At 39.9% G+C, this 23478-nt stretch overlaps 1 protein-coding gene across 7 annotated transcripts in view; it reads right to left on the reverse strand.

The window, feature by feature from the left end:
• Window positions 1-23478, reverse strand: part of ZYG11A (zyg-11 family member A, cell cycle regulator) — a 64594-nt gene that overhangs the window by 30762 nt on the left and 10354 nt on the right. For 4 of the 7 annotated variants that reach the window (XR_008716007.1, XM_055585856.1, XM_055585855.1 and 1 more), the window contains exons 2-3: window positions 16016-16181; window positions 3552-4303 (exon numbers count right to left, since the gene is read on the reverse strand). The exons of 1 other annotated variant lie outside the window; for it this stretch is intronic. Coding sequence is in view for 5 of the 6 variants with exons in the window: in XM_055585856.1 (XP_055441831.1) it covers window positions 3552-4303; window positions 16016-16181 (918 nt within the window). In the remaining variant the exon portion in view is untranslated. Of the gene's footprint in view, window positions 1-3551; window positions 4304-16015; window positions 16182-23478 lie in introns of those variants that run through there. 2 more of the 7 variants (XM_055585858.1, XM_055585859.1) reach the window with 2 other exon arrangements.

The following is a 23478-nucleotide window of genomic DNA, read 5'->3' on the forward strand; positions in this document are numbered from 1 at the left end:
TAGCACTCAGTGGTTTCCTACTAAAAGGAACCAGTGCTCTTGGGAGAAATATCTAACTCTAAGGCCAAAACAGGGAAGTATAAGAAGCCTAGAAAGTAAAGGACTCAAAATAATAACAGTAATAATGGGGGCGTGTAAAAACAGACACAGGAGCTCTCATTGGCCACCCTGTGACAAGCTGAGCATCAAAATAATTAAGAATAGCAATGCATTATAAATCACTGAAAACAACAGGAACCAATGAGTTCATACTGAGGATGTTAGATTTGCTAAATGTTTTGAATAAAAAGAAGAGCTGAAAAAAAAGAGTTAGAGTTGGAAAATCATCACTTTGCAACCACTGCAGTAAAGAACGGTTTGAGTAAGAATCATCAATGGATGCTAAATCTAGATCAGAAACTCTGATGAGGGCCAGGATATTGGCATAGTCTTCTAATATCTTATATAGCATTCATTAGTTTCAAAAGGAATAGTATTATCTATGTAGGGTAGAAACAGTACAAGAGTATATAGATAATATTTTATCTGCACCTGGATATTTTACCTAGTACCTGAACAATACTTTGACCAAGTGATGAAAATTAATATCACCAATGAGGGGCACTCTGTGCTTCATATTGTAATACACTTGAGACACATAAGTGTATTACCTAAGGGCACAACATCCCTTATGTGGTATTCTGGGTAGACCTAGAAGAATCTGAATTATGATGAAGCATCAGACAAACCCAAAAGGAGGAATATTCTTCAAAAAAGCAAACAAAACAATGTTAGTTTGTATTCTTCAAAAACATCAATGTAATGAAGAAAAGGAAGGACTATGACAACTGAGACTTTCCAGGTAGCCTGGAAATGCAGGAGATGCTGGTTCGATCCCTGGGCTGGAAAGGTCCCCTGGAGTAGGAAATGGCAACCCACTCCACTATTACTGCCTGGAAAATTCTGTGGACAGAGGAGCTTGGCAGGCTACAGTTCATGGGGTCACAAAGAGCTGGACATGACTAAGTACACATATGACAACTGAATATAAAAATAATCATGGACTAAAAGGAAAAATATTTTATAAATGGTGTTAAACTGGGAAAATCAACACTGGAAACACATACAGTAGATTTTATATAAAAGATTTGTATCGATGTTAAATTTCCTAAAATTTGACAGTTGCACTATGGTCATCCTTGAGATTACCTGTGCTCTCAGAGAGTCAAAGAGACTATCTTTCCTCTAGAAAATACAAACTAAAGTATATTGATGGGCAGAGGGGCATGTTGTATGCAACCTACCCTCAAGAAAAAAATTGTGTGTGGGGACTTCCCTCGTGGTCCAGTGGCTAGACTTTGTGCTTGCAAGGAGCCTGGGTTTGATCCCTGGTCAGGGAAGTAGATCCCACATGCTACAACTAAAGATTCCACATTCTGCAACTAAGACCTAGCACAGCCAAATATGCAATGTGTGTGTGTTTATGTGTATTAAAAATTGCGTGTATAGAGACAGAATAGGGTAAGACAAATTTGGCAAAATGTTTAAAGTTAGTGATCTGCCACATTAAAAATTATTTCAAAACAGTTTTCAAGTACTATATGTAGATCAACTGTGCAAGGATCTACACATTATTAACAATCTAAACAATGGATATAGTCTAGACTTTTAAGTTTTGTGATAATCTAGATGTAAGAGTTGAAAGAAAACACAGGATAAGCCACTGTAAGACTAAGCAGAAGACCAGACAGCTGTTGCATACCCTCTCTCTCCAAGATTTCCTACAGATGCCAGTACAAATAAATTCTCATTCTTGAGACACCCCACCAGTGGATCAGCAAGGATTTCCTAGCAAATGAAAATGTTATATGGCTCTTAGGACTAATGGTGGGTGCCCTTTCCACCCATTTTAAAGAAATTAAGTACACACTGCCCACTGTAACATTAGGTACAAGAAAATAACACATACCTGTTCTGTTAGAAGGTTTTCACTAACCCTTAATTTTACCTATTTTTAGCAAACTTTTGAGCAACCCAAACAACAAAAATGCTTAGTATATTTTGCATCTGATTTGAAAATACATATTTCTCTTAAATATAAGATTTTCTGAAACACACCTTTTAAACTTACCATACCTTATACTCCACTAAGTCTGGATTAGGATCTTTAGAATTTCTTAGTACTGGGAAGATTGTGGTCTCCCCTCTCCCTCCCCCAAAATATCCAACACTGTATACAATGCATTATTTAACATTTTCAAAATAAACTAAACTTACATGTATACCAGATAAAGTTTACTGAAAGAAAACTTGTCTCATTTTCTTTTGGTGTACTGGCTTTGATAGTATCTTAACTATATGCATAATCTCTCTACAGAATATTCTAGCACTTGACAATATTACTGTATATATCATGAGTTGATGTGTTAAAAATCTTTTTTTTTTAAACTGCTGTGGTTCTTTTGATCATTGGAACACTAAGTGCCATTAATCTGAAACAGGCCTAGGTGTACATTCTTGGTAAACAATTCTCTACTATACACATTTAATCTGAAAGTTCAAATTATCTATTTGTAGCCTAATGATGCAACTGATAGCTTCATGGGTTCATTAAGAAGTCATTTAAAATTAAAAAACTTTAAGACACAATTGCTATTTTAAAATCAAAAGAATAAAATGTGAAAACAACTAATGATTGCAAATCACTTTACTCTCACCCCAGTAAAAATTACATAAGTCATTGTTTTTAATGGGTTCTTTTGAAGTCCTTGTTCTGAACTTTGGCTCCACGTTAGAATTACTTAACGCCCAGGCCAAATCCCAGACCAGATACATCGGAATCTCTAGGGAATAGGCCACAAGCATCAGTGTATTTTAAAACTCCCAAAGTGATTAGAATGTACAACTAAGGTAGAAAGCCACTGTTTTTAAAAAGTATTCTAGGACATAAATATTTAAATATATGCTCTTTTAAAAACAGCACCACTAGAGGCTATAAACATAGTCTAGCAATGTACAATACTTTTTCCTTCAGGGTCTTTTAAAAATTGCGTTCAAAAATGGTGTTAGGCATACATCACCTGCCTTATTCATTATATTCATTATATTTATTCATTATATTATATTCATTATTCATTATATTTAGCTGTCCCTAGAGGGAAAAGCATTAGTTTCACAAAGACCCAAATATACGACCAGCTCTATCATTTAATAGTTCTATGACTGTGGATAAATAGCTTAACTTCCTCATCTGTAAAATGGGAGGATTAAAATAGAAAACAATGTGAAAAACATGCCAACTGGCACGTAAGAGGTAATGTGTAAATGGCTCTGCTTATCCTTATCAAGCCAGACTGGAAGACACTGGAGGCTAGGGCTGTATCTTATTTAAGGTTATATTTTCACAACCTCATACTACATAGTAGTTACACAATAATTCTTAATCATTAAGCTCCTTAAGAATTATTCATCTGTCTTTGTAACCCGAATGCCTAGTACAGATTCTGATACACAAAGAAAGCTTAATAATGTTCTGAACAAATGAAACAAACTTATATCAGAAAAGAACGAACCCTCAAGCCTTTCTTTGCAGAAAAGAAGTCAGAATAACCGGCATCTGTAGCCAACAGTCCCACAAATTGCATCGCAGGCCGTTGTTGTATAAATAGTTCTACAGCTCCATCAGTGATGTAATTACTCCCAGAAATGTCCAGGGACTCAATATTAGGCAGAATATCTTTCTGTTGTAGCAAATGAAAAGCTAGATCTGACCTGAGTTGCCCGTGATCAGAAATATCAAGGTGAAGCAGACATTTAAGTTCTCTAATGACTGCGAGAATCTGTGGTTTGGTCATGGTCAGACATTTTAGATAGTGCATTGTAAGAGATTTAAGTCGATCCTTACAGGTAAGGAGTGCAGAGATGTTAGTGACCAGAGTATTAGAGATATCCAAGCTTTCCAGTTTGGGTAACTGCGAAACATTAGCCAGGTCTTCACTACGAAAACAAACATTGAAAACGCTTAAAACACGAAGACCAGTGAGCTGACCAAAGAACAACAGTCTTGAATCTCGAGGGATGCTTGCTGAGTCCAAGATTAGACGTCGGAGGTTTTCCTGGATCCAGCTATTGCTGCAGAGTCCACTTACGATGTCTGGGATGGAGAGGTCAGTGTGTACTGCAGTAGCATCCAGTTCAATGAGTTTGTGATGGCAGAAGGCTTTTAGGAATGCAGCTGTGGATATTTTAGCTTTCTGAATGTTGACCAGCTTCAGTTTCATTTGCTTGCTTTGGAAAATGCTTGCTGTTCTATCAGTCAGCTTGCCTATAAGAGAACCAGAACCAGCTTGTAAGAACTAAATCTCATGCCTTTTCCAGGAAGCACTGTGGCCAGTAAACTTTGATAGATGCTAATAGTAACAATAATGACTACACTTACTGTTTACTCTGTGCCAAGCATTGTTCTAAACCCTTTACTCAGATTATCTCATTTACTCTTTAAAATAATATTGTAAAGGAATTATGATTATTACCATCCCACAGCTCAGGAAACTAAAGCATAAAGAGGTTAAGGAACTTACTCAAGGTCAAAATATGTGGCAGAATCAAGAATCAAAAGCAGTTTGACTTCAGCATCCACAGTTTTAACCATAGTAACCTTGTTTACTTGAGCTTCCCTGGTAGCTCAGCTGGTAAAGAATTCACCTGTAATGCAGGAGACCCCCGTTCGATTCCAGGGTCGCAAAGATCTTCTGGAGAAGGGATAGGCTACCCACTCCAGTATTCAGGGGCTTCCCTGATGGCTCATATGGTAAAGAATCTGCCTGCAATGTGGGAGACCTGGGTTCGATCCCTGGGTTGGGAAGATCCCCTGGAAAAGGGGATAGCTACCCACTCCAGTACTCTGGCCTAGAGAATTCCATGGACAGAAGAGCCTGGCAGGCTACAGTCCATTGGGTCACAAAGAGTCGGACACAACTGAGTGACTTTTACTTCACTTCACTTCAACTTTGTTCACAAAAGAAAAAAAAAAAAGACAAAATAAAAGAGGTAGGTAAGTATAGAGCCTGTAATATGCAAATAGCACTAATGATTAGTTTTAACCAAACTAGTGGATGGCCTTTAGTTAAGTCACTTCTCTCTCTATGCCTCATTTTCCTCATCTGTAAAATGAATGGGTTATATTAGATTTCATTTACAAACAACTTATTAATATTAAGCATCTTCTATATGTGAGACTCCGTATTAAGTAATAGGCATACAAGGTAATAAGACACCTGTGACCACAAAGAATTCAGTCTAGAAAGCATGTCAGGCAAATAAGTGATTATAATAATATATTATATTCAGTGGTGATTTGTACCAGATATTGAACACAGATGAGATTAATATCAGGGCAGGTTTTTGAGGCTGAATATTGGTTTCCCAAGGGGAAGGTGAAGGGTGGGAGAACACAACAAAGACACGGAGGCACAGAACATCAGATTATTCAGAACGACCCTATTTGATCAGTGCTTCTGGACCACAGAGTACAAGGGGAGGCCTGGCGGCAACGACAGTAGAGAGGAAGGCAAAAGGCAGATGGGGCCTGTAAACAAAGCTAGGAAACTCATGTACCCTGCAAACAAAAATGAAAAACTCAAAATTTTTAAGCAAAAAATGAATGGTTATAATATATTTTTACAAAGACCAATTATGTGTGATGACACAAAAGAATTAAGACGATGTTTGATGGGAGTGGGATGGGGCAAGAGATTATTAATGATTTGAATGGTGAGAGATGAAAGTTTAAACTGACAGAACACAGCAGTTGAATGCATTAAGGGAAAGAACTGAGGGAAAAGGTATATAAGCTGATTCACAAGTCCCCAGTCTGAGTTGGGCTATGCTACTAACATAGGAAAAAGGAAATCTCAATACTCAAGGCTTTCAGAAAGAACTTATTACATTTATTCAAGGGCTTCCTATGCACCTCAGTTGCTAACGAATCTGCCTGCAATGGTGGAGAAACTGGGTCAGGAAGATCCCCTGGAGAAGGAAATGGCAACCCACTCCAGTGTTCTTGCCTGGAGAATCCTGGGGAAGGCGAAGCCTGGTGGGCTGCCGTCTCTGGGGTCGCACAGAGTCGGACACGACTGAGGCGCCTTAGCAGCAGCAGCAGAACACAGATACAAAAGAATATAAAACAAGCAAAATACTATTAACATTAAAAACGCAGTAAAGGTTCTAAAGGAAACAAACAAGACTATAACACAGGAGTGGGGAAAAATGAGAAGGAAGATAAGAATCTTCCGTCTTTCAGTGAAGTATTAGGAGGTGACATTTAAGCTGAGACAAAAAGGATGTGAAAGGCAAAGGTAGCTGTCATCCCAGATAGAGGGACAGGCTAAAGCCCTGAGAAGAGAGAGTTTGGCTATTCCTGTGAAATGAGAGAAAACCAGTGCAGCTGAAGCACAGATGGAGAAGGGGATACCATAATCTGACAGGTTATAGACAGAGGCAAGAGTCAGTTAGACCTTGTAGGCCAGGGTAAATAACTGGCATTTTATCCTAAGTACAAGAGAAGACTTTAAAGAGTGGCCAAAGTGCAGACAGATCTGATTAAGATATAGAGGACTACTCTCTGCTATGTGGCAGAGCTTGGCGATGCGCAAAATTAAAGGTAAGGAAACCACTTGGGAGACCAGGGGAGAAGAAAGAGAAAGGTGTCATTGACAGGGGCTAAGAGGAAAAGGTGATTCAGATGGTAAAGAATCTGCCCGCAATGCAGGAGGCCTGGGTTCGATCCCTAGGTTGGGAAGATCCCCTGGAGAAGAGAATGGATACCCACTCTGGTATTCTTGCTTGGAGAATTCCCCAGACAGAGGAGCCTGGCAGTTAATGCTTCACCCATGGTCATTTGCAGTCCATGGGGTTGCAAAGAGTCAGACACTAACATGTGACCTGACTTGAGGAGAAGAACATTTGAGATACGTACTTTGAAGGCAGAAAATGTGTCAAAAGAACAAAGGATGGGGGCGGAGGAGGGGGATGAAAAGTGACTCCTAAGTCACTGAACAGGTAGACAGATGGTCAAACCATCTTGAGATGGGAGGAAATGGCAGTGTAATAGATGCTGTGATGTGACACCAGATCACATTTAGAAATAAATGACTGGGACTTCCAGCAGCTAAGAACCTATCTTTGAATGCAGGGGACGCAGTTTCGATCCCCGGTCGGTGAACCAAGATGCCAATGTCGAGAGGCAACTAAGACCACAAGCTCCAACTACTGATTCCACGAACCCCAATTAGAGAGCCTGCATGCCACAACTACAGAGCCCTTGCACTCTGGAGTCCACACATCACCACTAGAGAGAAGCCCACGGGCCATACTGAAGAGCTAAGACCCAATGCAGCCATAAATAAATAAATAAATGGTTTAAAAAAAAAAAGAAAGAAAGAAATGACTTACTACTTGAGCTGCTGGAAATGCCACCAACTGACAGCCCTCATCTATGTAGACTGCATTAGCTGAAAAGAGTTGCTTCACCCATGGTCATACCACTTTCCCATGGAAATCCACATCCAAAGACTGTGTTGGGAAGTATAAAGATCCAGCCCTCACACACATGTTTTAAACACCATTCTCTATTTTCTGAGAAGACCTTGGCTGATTTTCTGGAAAGTCCTGAAAATAGAGAATGGTGTTTAAAACATGGACATGTAAGAGGAAAAGGAACAAGGACCAACTACCAAAAAGCATCTACACTCTAGATAGCTTTTGCACTGTCCTTCAAGGGAAGCTAGATGAGCAGAAAGATAAGCAGCAGACCTGCCTATCTTGTATGCGGCTCTAGAGCTTCGAATAAAGACCTGCACTGAAAACTCCGGGAAATTAAAGTAGAAGTGGTAGCTAAACCAAAGAGATTATCCAGGGAGTATACAAAGTGAGAAAATATACAAAGCTTCCCAAGATGGAAACTTGAGGAACATAAAACAACACATATATAAAGAAACAGAAGCATACAAAAGAAAGTGTGGAACAGGAATGAAGGATAAGAAACAGAAAAACAAAGTTACTCCAAACCAGCAAGGCTGAGAGTAATAAACACTAAGTCAAAGATACAAAAACCCCTGCTGATGTAATAAATCTAGGTAGGTAACTATCATCTATGGTCACCAAAAGCGAAAACCAACCAGACAATCAGACTTTATTAACACCTTTAAGAAGTACAATGCAGAAGGAAACAGCAACCCACTCCAGTATTCTTGGCTGGAGAACTGCTATGGACAGAAGAGCCTGGCAGGCTCCAGCCCATGGGGTTTGTGAAGAGTCAGACACAACTGAAGCAACTGAGGACAAGAAGTACAAACATCACTACCAAACATCAAACTGCAATTTGATCAAGCCTCTACGTCTAATTTTCAATGTATAGGAATTAACAAGAATCAGAGAAACATGTCAAATCATAGCACAAACAATGGTAAAGTCCAGATTGTAGGACACTGTACAAAACAAATGACCAGTTTCTTTAGAGAAAGAAAATAACTGGAAATCCCAAAATACATGAAGATGAACATACTTCTAAATAACAGATGAATCAAGGGGAAAAAATTAAGAGAAACTACAAAATATTTTGGACTAAATGAAAATAAGAACACAACTTACCCAAATCTATGGGACGCAGCAAAGACAGTGCTAGGTGGGAAAGTTATAGCTGTGAATGTATACATTAGTAAAAAAAAGATCTAAAATCAATAACCTAAGTTCCCACCTTAGAAAACTAGAAAAAGAAGAACAAATTAAATCATAAGTAAGCAGAAGAAAAGAAGTAAGAATTACAGCAGAGGGCATAACATCAGCAGCATGGCAGAGTGAAACACGACTGTGAGCTCTCCCCTCTCAAGAGTCTTCTCCAACACCACAAGTCAAAAGCATCAATTCTTCAGCCCTCATCTTTCTTATAATCCAACTCTCACATCCATATACAACTACTGGAAAAATCAGAGCCTTGACTAGACGGACCTTTGTTGGCAAAGTAATGTCTCTGTTTTTTAATATGCTATCTAGTTTGGTCATAACTTTTCTTTCAAACAGCAAGTGTTTTTTAATTTCATGGCTGCAGTCACCATCTGCAGTGATTTTGGAGCCCAAGAAAATAAAGTCTGTCACTGTTCCCACTGTTTCCCCATCTATTTGCCATGAAGTGATGAGACCAGATGCCATGATCTTCGTTTTCTGAATGTTGAGCTTTAAGCCAACTTTTTCACTCTCCTCTTTCACTTTCATCAAGAGACTTTAGTTCTTTGCTTTCTGCCATAAGGGTGGTATCATATTTGAGGTTATTGATATTTCTCCCAGCAAACTTGATTCCAGCTTGTGCTTTATCCAGCATTTCTCATGCTGTTTATTGTTATTTATTTTAGACTACAGAAATGATGTTAGACAAAAAGCAAATTGAGCAATTTTCTTATTCAAGTTCAAAATGGATTGTAAAGCAGTGGAGACAACTCAGGCAACATCAACAACCCATTTGGCCCAGGAACTGATAACTAACATACAATGCAGTGATAGTTCAAGAAGTTTTACAAAGGAGACAAGTGCCTCGAAGATGAGGAGTGTAGTAGCTGGCCATCAGAAGTTGACAATGACCGACTGAGAGCAAACATCGAAGCTGATCCTCTTAAAACTACGTGAGAAGTGGCTGAAGAACTCAACACTGACCATTCTGCAGTCATATGGCATTTGAGGCAAACTGGAAAGGTGAAAAAGTTCGGAACTGGGTGCCTCATGAGGTGACCGAAAATCAAAAAAATCATTGTTTTGAAGTGTTGTTTTCTCTTATTCTACCCAACAACAATGAACCATTTCTCTGACTATGATGCCCAACCCCACGTCAGACAACCAATGTTTAAAAAGTTGAACAAACTGGGCTAAAAGTTTTGCCTCGTCCACCATATTCACCTGACTTCTCACTAACCAACTATCACTTCTTCAAGCATCTCAACAACTTTCTGCAGGGAAAATGCTTCCACAACCAACAGAGGCAGAAAATGCCTTCCAAGAGTTCACTGAATCCCAAAATACAGATTTTTATTCTACAGGAATAAAAAAACTTACTTCTCATTGGAAAAACATATGTTGATTGTAATGGTTCCTTTTTTGATTAATAAAGATGTATTTGAGCCTGAAGGGGCGGCGGTGAGGAGATACACCTTGTCCAAGGTAAGGATCAGTGGCTGCACTTTGCTGGAGAATCCGTGAAGAGATACCCCACATCCAAGATAAGAGAAACCCAAGTAAGACGGTAGGTGTTGCAAGAGGGCATCAGAGGGCAGACAACTGAAACCATACTCACAGAAAACTAGTCAATCTAATCACACTAGGACCACAGCCTTGTCTAAATCAATGAAACTAAGCCATGCCCGTGGGGCCACCCAAGACAGGCGGGTCATGGTGGAGAGATCTGACAGAATGTGGTCCACTGGAGAAGGGAATGGCAAACCACTTCAGTATTCTTGCCTTGAGAACCCCATGAAAAGGCAAAATGATAGGATACTGAAAGAGGAACTCCCCAGCTCAGTAAGTGCCCAATATGCTACTGGAGATCAGTGGAGAAATAACTCCAGAAAGAATGAAGGGATGGAGCCAAAGCAAAAACAATACCCAGCTGTGGATGTGACTGGTGATAGAAGCAAGGTCCAATGCTGTAAAGAGCAATATTGCATAGGAACCTGGAATGTCAGGTCCATGAATCAAGGCAAATTGGAACTGGTCAAACAAGAGATGGAAAGAGTGAACGTCAACATTCTAGGAATCAGCGAACTAAAATGGACTAGAATGGGTGAATTTAACTCAGATGACCATTATATCTACTACTGCAGGCAGGAATCCCTCAGAAGAAATGGAGTAGCCATCAAGTCAACAAAAGAATCCAAAATGCAGTACTTGGATGCAATCTCAAAAACGACAGAATGATCTCTGTTTGTTTCCAAGGCAAACCATTCAATATCACAGTAATCCAAGTCTATGCCCCAACCAGTAATGCTGAAGAAGCTGAAGTTGAACGGTTCTATGAAGACCTACAAGACCTTTTAGAACTAACACCCCCAAAAAATGTCCTTTTCATTATAGGGGACTGGAATGCAAAAGTAGGAAGTTAAGAAACACCTGGAGTAACAGGCAAATTTGGCCTTGGAATACGGAATGAAGCAGGGTAAAGACTAATACAGTTTTGCCAAGAAAATGCACTGGTCATAGCAAACACCCTCTTCCAACAACACAAGAGAAGACTCTACACATGGACATCACCAGATGGTCAACACCGAAATCAGATTGATTATATTCTTTGCAGCCAAAGATGGAGAGACTCTGTACAGTCAGCAAAAACAAGACCAGGAGCTGACTGTGGCTCAGATCATGAACTCCTTATTGCCAAATTCAGACTGAAATTGAAGAAAGTAGGGAAAACCACTACACCATTCAGGTATGACCTAAATCAAATCCCTTATGATTATACAGTGGAAGTGAGAAATAGATTTAAGGGCCTAGATCTGATAGATAGAGTGCCTGATGAACTATGGACGGAGGTTCGTGACATTGTACAGGAGACAGGGATCAAGACCATCCCCATGGAAAAGAAATGCAAAAAACCAAAATGGCTGTCTGGGGAGGCCTTACAAATAGCTGTGAAAAGAAGAGAAGCGAAAAGCAAAGGAGAAAAGGAAAGATATAAGCATCTAAATGCAGAGTTCCAAAGAATAGCAAGGAGAGATAAGAAAGCCTTCCTCAGTGATCAATGCAAAGAAACAGAGGAAAACAACAGAATGGGAAACACTAGAGATCTCTTCAAGAAAATCAGAGATACCAAGGGAACATTTCATGCATAGATGGCCTCGATAAAGGACAGAAATGGTATGGACCCAACAGAAACAGAAGATATTAAGAAGAGGTGGCAAGAATACACAGAAGAACTGTACAAAAAAAGATCTTCACGACCCAGATAATCACGATGGTGTGATCACTGACCTAGAGCCAGACATCCTGGAATGTGAAGTCAAGTGGGCCTTAGAAAGCATCACTACGAACAAAGCTAGTGGAGGTGATGGAATTCCAGTTGAGCTACTCCAAATCCTGAAAGATGATGCTGTGAAAGTGCTGCACTCAATATGCCAGCACATTTGGAAAACTCAGCAGTGGCCACAGGACTGGAAAAGGTCAGTTTTCATTCCAATCCCAAAGAAAGGCAATGCCAAAGAATGCTCAAACAACCGCACAACTGTACTCATCTCACACGCTAGTAAAGTAATGCTTAAAATTCTCCCAAGCCAGGCTTCAGCAATACGTGAACCGTGAACTTCCAGATGTTCAAGCTGGTTTTAGAAAAGTCAGAGGAACCAGAGATCAAATTGCCAACATCCGCTGGATCATGGAAAAGAGCAAGAAAAGTTCCAGAAAAACATCTATTTCTGCTTTATTGACCATGCCAAAGCCTTTGACTGTGTGGATCACATAAACTGTTGAAAATTCTGAAAGAGATGGGAATACTAGACCACCTGATCTGCCTCTTGAGAAATTTGTATGCAGGTCAGGAAGCAACAGTTAGAACTGGACATGGAACAACAGACTGGTTCCAATTAGGAAAAGGAGTTCGTCAAGGCTGTATTTTGTCACCCTGCTTATTCAACTTCTATGCAGAGTACATCATGAGAAACGCTGGACTGGAAGAAGCACAAGCTGGAATCAAGATTGCCGGGAGAAGTATCAATAACCTCAGATATGCAGATGACACCACCCTTATGGCAGAAAGTGAAGAGGAACTAAAAAGCCTCTTGAGGAAGGTGAAGGAGGAGAGTGAAAAAGTTGGCTTAAAGCTCAGCATTCAGAAAACGAAGATCATGGCATCCAGTCCCATCACTTCATGGGAAATAGATGGGGAAACAGTGGAAACAGCGTCAGACTTTATTTTGGGGGGCTCCAAAATCACTGCAGATGGTGACTGCAGCCATGAAATTAAAGACGTTTACTCCTTGGAAGAAAAGTTACGGCCAACCTAGATAGCATATTCAAAAACAGAGACATTATTTTGCCAAAAAGGTCCATCTAGTCAAGGCTATGGTTTTCCAGTGGTCATTTATGGATGTGAGAGTTGGACTGTGAAGAAAGCTGAGTGCCAAAGAACTGATGCTTTTGAACTGTGGTGTTGGAGAAGACTCTTGAGAGTCCCTTGGACTGCAAGGAGATCCAACCAGTCCATTCTGAAGGAGATCAGCCCTGGGATTTCTTTGGAAGGAATGATGCTAAAGCTGAAACTCCAGTACTTTGGCCACCTCATGCGAAGAGTTGACTCACTGGAAAAGACTCTGATGCTGGAAGGGATTGGGGGCAGGAGGAGAAGGGGACGACAGAGGATGAGATGGCTGGATGGCATCACTGACTCCATGGACGTGAGTCTGAGTGAACTCCGGGAGTTGGTGATGGACAGGAAGGCCTGGCGTGCTGCAATTCATGGGGTCGCAAAGAGTCGGACACGACTGAGCGACTGAACTGAACTGAACTGATAATGATTTAAAATTAAAATTCACAGTCTGAAGAATTGCCATTACTTTTCCACCAACCTAAAACATGTACAATGCATACATAAACAACTCATTTAACTTAATATCAAGAAAACAAACAATTCTATTTAGAAATGGAAAGAAGACCTAAAAAGACATTTCTCCAAAGACATGCATATGCCCAACAGGCACATGAAAAGATGTATGTGTTACATCACTAATCACCAGGGAAGTCCAAATCAAAACCAGAATGAGGTGTCACCTCACACCCATCAGAACTGCTATCATCAGACAGAACTCAAAGAACAAATGCTGGTGAGGAGGTGGAGAAAAGGTAACCCTTATATACTGTCGGTGGGAATGTAAAAGCTGGTGCAGCTACTGTGGAAAACACTGTGGAGTTTTCTTAAAAAAGCTCAACTATCATATGACCAGCAATTCCACTCCTGGGTATATGTCCACGAAAAAAACAAAACACTGATCTGAAAAGATATATACATCCTAATGTTCGCAGGAGCATTATTTACAACTGCCAAGAAATGGAAGGAAGGTAAGTGTCCAGCAACAAATGAATGGATACCAGCTATACAACAAATGTTAAAGGAGATTCTCTAGGCGGAAAACACAAGAGAAGAAAAAGACCTATAAAAACAATTTTTAAAATGGCAACAGATACATACATACCAATAACAGATGAATGGATAAAGGAGGTATATGTGCATTTTTAATATTTATATTTTATATCGTGCTCAGTCACATCTCACTCTTTGTGACTCCATGAACTATAGCCTGCCAGGCTCCTCTTGTCTATGGAATTTTTCAGCAAGAATACTGGAGTGGGTAGCCATTCCCTTCTCCAAAGGATCTTCCCAACCCAGGAATCAAACCTGGGTCTCCTGCATTGAAAGCAGATTCTTTACTGTCTGAGCCACCAGGGAAGCCAATTAGCTATTAGGGAAATGCACATAAAAATCACAATAGATACCACTTCACATCCACCAGAATGGCTATCATCAAAGTCATTAGATAACAAGTTTTGGCAAGAATGTGGAGAAATTGGAACTCTTCTGTTCCAACTGCTGGTGGGAACATAAAATGGTACAGCTACTTTGGGAAAGAATTTGAAGTTCTTCAAAATGTTAAACACAAAGCTACCACTTAACCCAGCAATTCCACTCCTGGGTATACACCCAAAGATGTAAAAGCATATATCCACACACACAAATGTATACACTAATGTTTATAGAAGCATTATTCATAATAGCCAAAATGTGTAATAAAAACAACACAGGGACTTCCCTGCAGTCTAGGAGTTAAGATCTTGCCTTCCAGTGCAGAGGGTGAGGGTTCAGTCCCTGGTCTGGGAGCTACAATCCCACACATCTTGTGGTCGAAAAAGCAAAACATAAAACAGAAGCAATATTGTAACAAATTCAATAAAGACTTAAAAATGGTCCACATTAAAAAAAAATCTTAAAAAAAACCTAATGTTCATCAACTGAGAAACGAATAAAAGGTAGTATATCAATATAATGGAATATTACACAGCCATAAAAACTCAGTAGTAGTTGATGTTACAAAATGGATGAACCTTGACAATATTATGCTAAATTAAAGAAGCAAGACACAATGCTGCTATTGCTGCTAAGTTGCTTCAGTCGTGTCCAACTCTGTGCGACCCCATAGACGGCAGCCCACCAGGCTCCCCCGTCCCTGGGATTCTCAAGGCAAGAACACTGGAGTGGGTTGCCATTTCCTTCTCCAATGCATGAAAGGGAAAAGTGAAAGTGAAGTCGCTCAGTCGTGTCCGACTCTTCGAGACCCCATGGACTGCAGCCCATCAGGCTCCTCCGTCCATGGGATTTTCCAGGCAAGAGTATTGGAGTGGGGTGCCATTGCCTTCTCTGAAGACACAATAGGTCACATATTAAATGATTCCATTTACACTAAATGTTCAGAAAAGGCAAATCCATAGAGGTAGAAAGTAGATTAGCGACTGCTAAGAATTATAGGGGGATGAATAATGTGTTTTGTTTTGTTTTTTTTGAGGTGATGAAAACTGCCTGGGATAATGGCTGCACAAATCTGTGAATATGCTAAAAAAAATAACTGAACTATATACTTTAAATGGATGAATTATACACTATGTGAATTTTATCTCAATCATGTGTTACTCTCCAAAATTTTTCATTAAGAAAACACTAACATAACAAACACAGCCCTTTGAAAGCCCTACTACAAAAAGAAGCAAAGGGAAAAATTTTTAAAGGTTCATATTCACAATCAAAAGAATGGGAGATGAGACTATAGCAGGGCAAACCTAGAAGGAAGATAATTTTCATCAAAGGATCCCAGAAAGATTCTGAAAATCAACCTCCACACAAATTTCTACATTTCTCTGCAGGTTGTTGAGAGGAACAAAACAGAATTATATGCAAAAGTGCTTTTCAAATAGTAAAGTGCTATAAATGTATACAATAAAGCAGTCTTATCATTACCTTGCTGAGTCATCATCCAAACGAACTGATCAGCTAATTCCTGAGGAAAACACCAATGCTCCGGAAGACAGAGTGTTCCATCAGATCTTTCAGAACACAATTTCTCCAGGTTAGCAATCAGGACTTTCAGGCATATGTTGACCAAAGAGTAGGGAGATGCGTCCTCCTAGCAAACAAACCCCCAAACAAACAAACTTGTTATATCTACAAAAATTCAACATAAAAGTGGTCATGTTATACATGAGAATATCTTAAGATACATTCTTCTAACTGTAATGATTTATATGTAATGAAACCACCTTATTCCAATTATCAACCATGTGGAAGATTTTTACCTGTTGTAGCTTCTGTTGTATCTTTAAAAAAAAATTAAGTTCTCTCAATCCTTCACTTATCTCCTGTTCTGTGCCAGCCCCTGAGAATACAGGGATGAGTAAGATATAGCTCTAATCCTTTTGGACCAAACAGTTTAGTAGAGAATACATCCAATAAATCTGACAATTTCAATACAACACAAGGAACTAAACAAGCAGAAATCATACTGTCATTTATTCAGCAAATATTTATTCAGTGATTACCACATGCCAGAGGATAAGAAGGTCTGCCCATTCCCACCCTCAAAAGTGTTCACACTATAAAAGACTGTTATAATCAGGAGGCTGTAGAAGAATACAAACTGAGAGATATAAGACATCTTCGCTAAGAGACTGACATTTGTTCATTCAACAAACATTTGAAAGGTATGGCATTCAGACATAAAGAGAGAGCGATAAGCCAGGGATTGCCATCTTTGTCAAATTTTCAACATGCAATACATTCAATGACCTCCACACCACTTTTTACTGAATAAATTCCCTCCATAGTCCAAAGTATAGATTTAGATCAGATCAGATCAGATCAGTCGCTCAGTTGAGTCCGACTCTTTGCGACCCCATGAATCGCAGCACACCACCTTCATAAATATCCTCAACTCCCTGTTTCCTCTCCTCCATCATGCTCTTCAGACATTCTCCTGGAAGAACTTCGCTATTCACCTTTTTTTATGGCAACACCCAGCAGGTAATCATCTATGAAGAGGGGAAGATTCACACAACATATTATGTCATGGAAAATTCATGAACATTAACTTCAAATGAGCCCTAAGTAGCTGGAAATCATTCAAAGTCTCCTTAGACAGGGCACTCTCCCACTATCAAGCAACAATTATTTCATGCCTTCTACTTGTTCCTCAAACCCATTTCACACTGGTATCAGAATCTGATCCACTTCAGTGAAAAAAATGAAGCCACCTCCCCATCAAATTTAGCTGAAAACTGCATGCATCTTTTCCTTGGTCTCCTCGTCTATGGAAAACACGTACATCCTTGCAAAGACCAACACTTCCACATGTGCTGGCTGGATTTCATCCCTCCTGTCTTGGCTCCTCCTGTTGTTTCTTCATTTATTCACATATTCAAACTATCCTTCTCAAATGGATCATTCTTCTTTTTCCTGGCTGTGCCCTGCAGGAAAGCACCGAGTGCTAACCAACAGACCACCAGGGAATTCCCATAAAATAGATCACTCTTACACAGTTTATTGGAGAAGGTGATGGCACCCCACTCCAGTACTCTTTCCTGGAAAATCCCATGGATGGAGGAGCCTGGTAGGCTGCAGTCCATGGGGTCGCTGAGGGTCGGACACGATGGAGCGACTTCACTTTCACTTTTCCCTTTCATGCATTGGAGAAGTGGCAACCCACTCCAGTGTTCTTGCCTGGAGAATCCCAGGGGCGGTGGAGCCTGGTGGGCTGCCGTCTATGGGGTCGCACAGAGTCGGACACGACTGAAGCGACTTAGCAGCAGCAGCAGCATACAATTTATGCTCCATTATTTGCTTTAAAAACAAAAACCTTCTGTTGACTCCCACATTCTCTTCAGTTACTCTTCTTCATAACCAAATTTCTCCAGTAAGTTTACTCTTACTCTGAATACCGTACTATTTTCTTATTCATTGTTTTTCTTTTAATTGTAGTATAATTTATACATAGCAAAAAAAATTATTTTGGTACATAGTTCAATGAGTTTTGATGAATCCATACAGTTCTTTACGACCACCATAATAAAGATATAGAACAGTTCCATAACCCAGAAATTCCCCAGTGTCCCTTTGCAGACAATCCCTCTTAACGATCCCAAGCAACTACTCATCTTTGTTCTGTCTCCAGTGTCCTGCCTTCCCCAAAATGTCATATAAACAGAATCATTAAGTAATTAGGCCTTTAAAATCTGACTTCTTTCATTTTGCATAATGCATTTTAACACAGGGTCATTGGTTGTGTTGCAGGCTTCTGTAGTTTGTTCCTTTTTATTGCTGAGAAGCATTCCACTGTAATGAATATACTAGAATTTCTTTCTTTACCAACTGAAGAGCATTTGGATTATTTGCACTTTAGACAAATTTGAATAAAGCTATAACAACTCACATAAAATTTTTTTTTATTTATTTTTGGTTGGGCTGGTTCTTTGTTGTGCTCAGGCTTTCTCCAGTTGCAGCATATGGGCTCAGTAGTTGTGGCTTGCAGGCTCTAGAGCTTAGCTGAGCTTAGTTGTTCTGTGGCATGTACAGTCTTTCCAGATGATTCCAGGAATCGAACCTGTGTCCCTTGCACTGGCTGCTGAAATCCCAACCAGTAGGCCACCAGGGAAGTCCCTGGTGGGGCTTCCCACATAAACTTTTGTGGGAACACAGTTTTCATTTTTCATGGGTAGCCACCTAAAAATGGGATTTCTGTGTCCCTGGAATTCCACACTTGCTACAAGTTAAGTGTGAATTTAACTTTACATAAGACAGTACTCACCTGTTCTTGTAATGTGGCTCTATTATTTTGCATTCCCAAAAGAACATATGAGAGTTAACTGCTTCAAACCCTGGCCATGTCAGAATTCATGCAGAAAGAAGCATCAATTTCAGGGAAGCAAAAAAATTCCCTGAAACAGTCTTAGCAGACTTTTACTTGGGTCTCAAAACCCAGAATTGGTTCACATTCCCATGTGAAAATGGAAATTATGCTTCCCATGGGTAATTTCTACAGATCTACCTTCCAGGTCACTATTTCTTTACTCTGTCACATTTAGTTCTTCATAGTCTGATTGTATATTGCTCTTTTTTCATTTTTTTATTTCATCATGTGTTTCAGTTCAGTTCAGTTGCTCAGTCGTGTCCGACTCTTTGCAACCCCATGAACTGCAGCATGCCAGGCCACCCTGTCCTACCAACTCCCGGAATCCACCCAAACCCATGTCCATTGAGTCGGTGATGCCATCCAACTATCCCATCCTCTCTCGTCCCCTTCTCCTGCCCTCAATCTTTCCCAGCATCAGGGTCTTTTCAAATGAGTCAGCTCTCTGCATCAGGTGGCCAAAGTATTGGAGTTTCAGCTTCAACATCAGTTCTTCCGATGAACACCCAGGACTGATCTCCCTCAGGATGGACTGGTTGGATCTCCTTGCAGTCCAAGGGACTCTCAAGACTCTTCTCCAACACCACAGTTCAAAAGCATCAATTCTTCGGCGCTCAGCTTTCTTTATAGTCCAACTCTCACATCCATACATGATCACTGGAAAAACCACAGCCTTGACTAGACAGACCTTTGTTGACAAACTAATGCCTCTGCTTTTGAATATGCTGTCTAGGTTGATCATAACTTTCCTTCCAAGGAGTAAGCGTCTTTTCATTTCATGGCTGCAGTCACCATCTGCACTGATTTTGGAACCCAGAAAAATAAAGTCAGCCACTGTTTCCACTGTTTCCCCATCTATTTCCCATGAAGTGATGGGACCGGATGCCATGATATTATTTTTTTGAATGTTGAGCTTTAAGCCAACTTTTTCACTCTCCACTTTCACTTTCATCAAGAGGCTCTTTAGTTCTTCCTCACTTTCTGCCATAAGGGTGGTGTCATCTGCATATCTGAGGTTATTGATATTTCTCCCAGCAATCTTGATTCCAGCTTGTGCTTCTTCCAGCCCAGCATTTCTCATGATGTACTCTGCATATAACTTAATTATGCAGGGTGACAATATACAGCCTTGACGTACTCCTTTTCCTATTTGGAACCAGTCTGTTGTTCTATGTCTAGTTCTAACTGTTGCTTCCTGACCTGCATACAAGTTTCTCAAGAGGCAGGTCCGATGGTCTGGTATGCCCATCTCTTTCAAAACTTTCCACAGTTTATGTAATCCACACAGTCAAAGACTCTAGCATAGTCAATAAAGCAGAAATAGATGCTTTTCTGGAACTCTCTTGCTTTTTCCATGATCCAGCAGATGTTGGCAATTTGATCTCTGGTTCCTCTGACTTTTCTAAAATCACCTTGAACATCTGGAAGTTCACGGTTCATGTATTGCTAAAGCCTGGCTTGGAGAATTTTGAGCAATACTTTACTAGCATGTGAGATGAGTGCAATTGTGCGGTAGTTTGAGCATTCTTTGGCATTGCCTTTCTTTGGGATTGGAATGAAAACTGACCTTTTCCAGTCCTGTGGCCACTATGAGTTTTCCAAATTTGCTGGCATATTGAGTGCAGCACTTTCACAGCATCGTCTTTCAGGATTTGAAATAGCTCAACTGGAATTCCATCACCTCCACTAGCTTTGTTCGTAGTGATGCTTTCTAAGGCCCACTTGACTTCACATTCCAGGATGTCTGGCTCTAGGTCAGTGATCACACCATCGTGATTATCTGGGTCATGAAGAATTTTTTTGTACAGTTCTGTGTATTCTTGCCACCTCTTCTTAATATCTTCTGCCTCTGTTAGGTCCATACCATTTCTGTCCTTTATCGAGGCCAACTATGCATGAAATGTTCCCTTGGTATCTCTAAGTTTCTTGAAGAGATCTCTAGTGTTTCCCATTCTGTTGTTTTCCTCTATTTCTTTGCATTGATCACTGAGGAAGGCTTTCTTATCTCTCCTTGCTATTCTTTGGAACTCTGCATTCAGATGCTTATATCTTTCCTTTTCTCCTTTGCTTTTCGCTTCTCTTCTTTTCATAGCTATTTGTAAGGCCTCCTCAGACAGCCATTTTGCTTTTTTGGACTTCTTTTTCTTGGGGATGGTCTTGATTCCTGTCTTCTATACAATGTCACGAACCTCCATCCATAGTTCATCAGGCACTCTGTCTATCAGATCTAGTCCCTTAAATCTATTTCTCACTTCCACTGTATAATCATAAGGGATTTGATTTAGGTCATACCTGAATGGTGTAGTGGTTTTCCCTACTTTCTTCAATTTCAGTCTGAATTTGGCAATAAGGAGTTCATGATCTGAGCCACAATCAGCTCCCAGTCTTGTTTTTGCTGCTATATAGCGCTTCTCCATCTTTGGCTGCAAAGCATATAATCAATCTGATTTCGGTGTTGACCATCTGGTGATGTCCATGTGTAGAGTCTTCTCTTGTGTTGTTGGAAGAGGGTGTTTGCTATGACCAGTGCATTCTCTTGGCAGAACTCTATTAGCCTTTGCCCTGCTTCATTCTGTACTCCAAGGCCAAATTTGCCTGTTACTCCAGGTGTTTCCTGAATTCCTCCTTTTGCATTCCAGTCCCCTATAATGAAAAGGACATTTTTTGGGGGTGTTAGTTCTAGAAGGTCTTGCAGGCCTTCATAGAACTGTTCAACTTCAGCTTCTTCAGCATTACTGGTTGGGGCATAGACTTGGATTACTGTGATATTGAACGGTTTGCCTTGGAAATGAACAGAGATCATTCTGTCGTTTTTGAGATTGCATCCTAGTACTGCATTTTGGACTCTTTTGTTGATTATGATGGCTACTCCATTTCTTCTGAGGGATTCCTGCCTACAGTAATAGATATAATGGTCATCTGAGTAAGTTCACCCATTCCAGTCCATCTAGTTCACTGATTCCTAGAATGTCGACATTCACTCTTGTCATCTCCTGCTTGACCACTTCCAATTTGCCTTGATTCATGGACCTAACATTCCAGGTTCCTATGCAATATTTATTTAATAAATTTTAAACACACTTGCTTTATAGTGTTTCATTAATACCATTTTCTGAAGTCTCTGGGAATCTAATTCTGTTGATTCTTTTTTTTAAAGATTTACTTATTTGTTTTTTACTCTGCTGGGTCTTCCTTGTACTGTATGGGCTTCTCATTGTAATGGCTTCTCTTGGTGTGGAGCACAGGCTCTAGAAGACAGGCTTCAGTAGTCGTGGTTCCTGGGCTCTGGAGCACAGGGCTCAGCATTGTGGCACATAGTCTTAGATGCTCCATGGCATGTGGGATCTTCCCAAACCAGAGATCAAACCTGTTATCTCCTGCACTGGCAGGCAGACTGCCAACCACTACACCAGCAGGACAGCCCCTGATTCTCTTGGTTCTTAATCAGAGAGGTTCATGTTTCATAATTTAAGATGTGAGCTAATCTTTTCTTTTTTTTGAAGGCCTCATGGCACAGTACGCAGAATATTAGTTCCCCAACCAGGGATCAAATCCATACCCCTAGGACTGGGAATACAGAGTCTTAACCACTGAGCCACAGGGAAGTCCATGAGCTAATCTTTTAAGTCTCTGAGTTAATCTTTAGTGAGATTTTACTAGACTCCTGTGAAACCTGGGTAGAAGATAGGCCACATCAGGTGGTTATGCTAAATGCTACTTACCCAGGGGCATCATCAGTGACCATTTTGATAATTTCTCAGCTACACATTTCCTGAACCAAGCAAGAAATGTCAATTAAAACCCTGAGTCTGAGGACAGACCTGTGATTGCACATTTTTAGGAGATATTTTTCTCATTCAAAACTCCAAGCCAAAACTGACAAGGTCCCCTATTTCTCTTTTCTATAAGCAGACTTTTAGATCTACCATTTCCCTGAAGTATAATCAGCTTTTGTTAGTTCACATTTATATATATATATTACAATTCACAGTCTCCATTCAAACTTCCCACCTGGCTTTGGCAAAGGTCTAGTCTCTAATCTTTGGTTATTTCAGGGCCTGCTTACAGTGGTGATTTCCAGCTTCTATGAATTGGGTGGGAATGCTGGGGATTTCCTTTACTCTGTAATTGAATTTGCTGCATTTTATCCAGAATATTTCCTTTTAAGGCTTTATGACATTATCTGTCAAATTATTGGACATGGCAATCTCATATTTAAAATACAGTAAAGATTAAATCCATATAAATGAAGTTTAGAACATATGTAAAATATTTAAATATACAACAATATATTTTAAAAATATTTTTGTATTTATGACACAGCTTAAATAGAATGTATCAAATTTCTGAAGTCCCTATATACCCTTTCCTGATGCTACTTATCCCTTCACCCAGAAGTAACCATTATCCTGAATATTATTTAGTTCTACATGTTTTTGAACTTTATATACATAGAATTATACCACAGTATTTTGTTACTTGTCTTTGTTTTATAAATTAGTAGTATGTTTTAGAGACTGAC

The sequence above is a fragment of the Bubalus kerabau genome, chromosome 6 (assembly GCF_029407905.1).
Source record: "Bubalus kerabau isolate K-KA32 ecotype Philippines breed swamp buffalo chromosome 6, PCC_UOA_SB_1v2, whole genome shotgun sequence".
Lineage (NCBI taxonomy): Eukaryota > Metazoa > Chordata > Mammalia > Artiodactyla > Bovidae > Bubalus > Bubalus kerabau.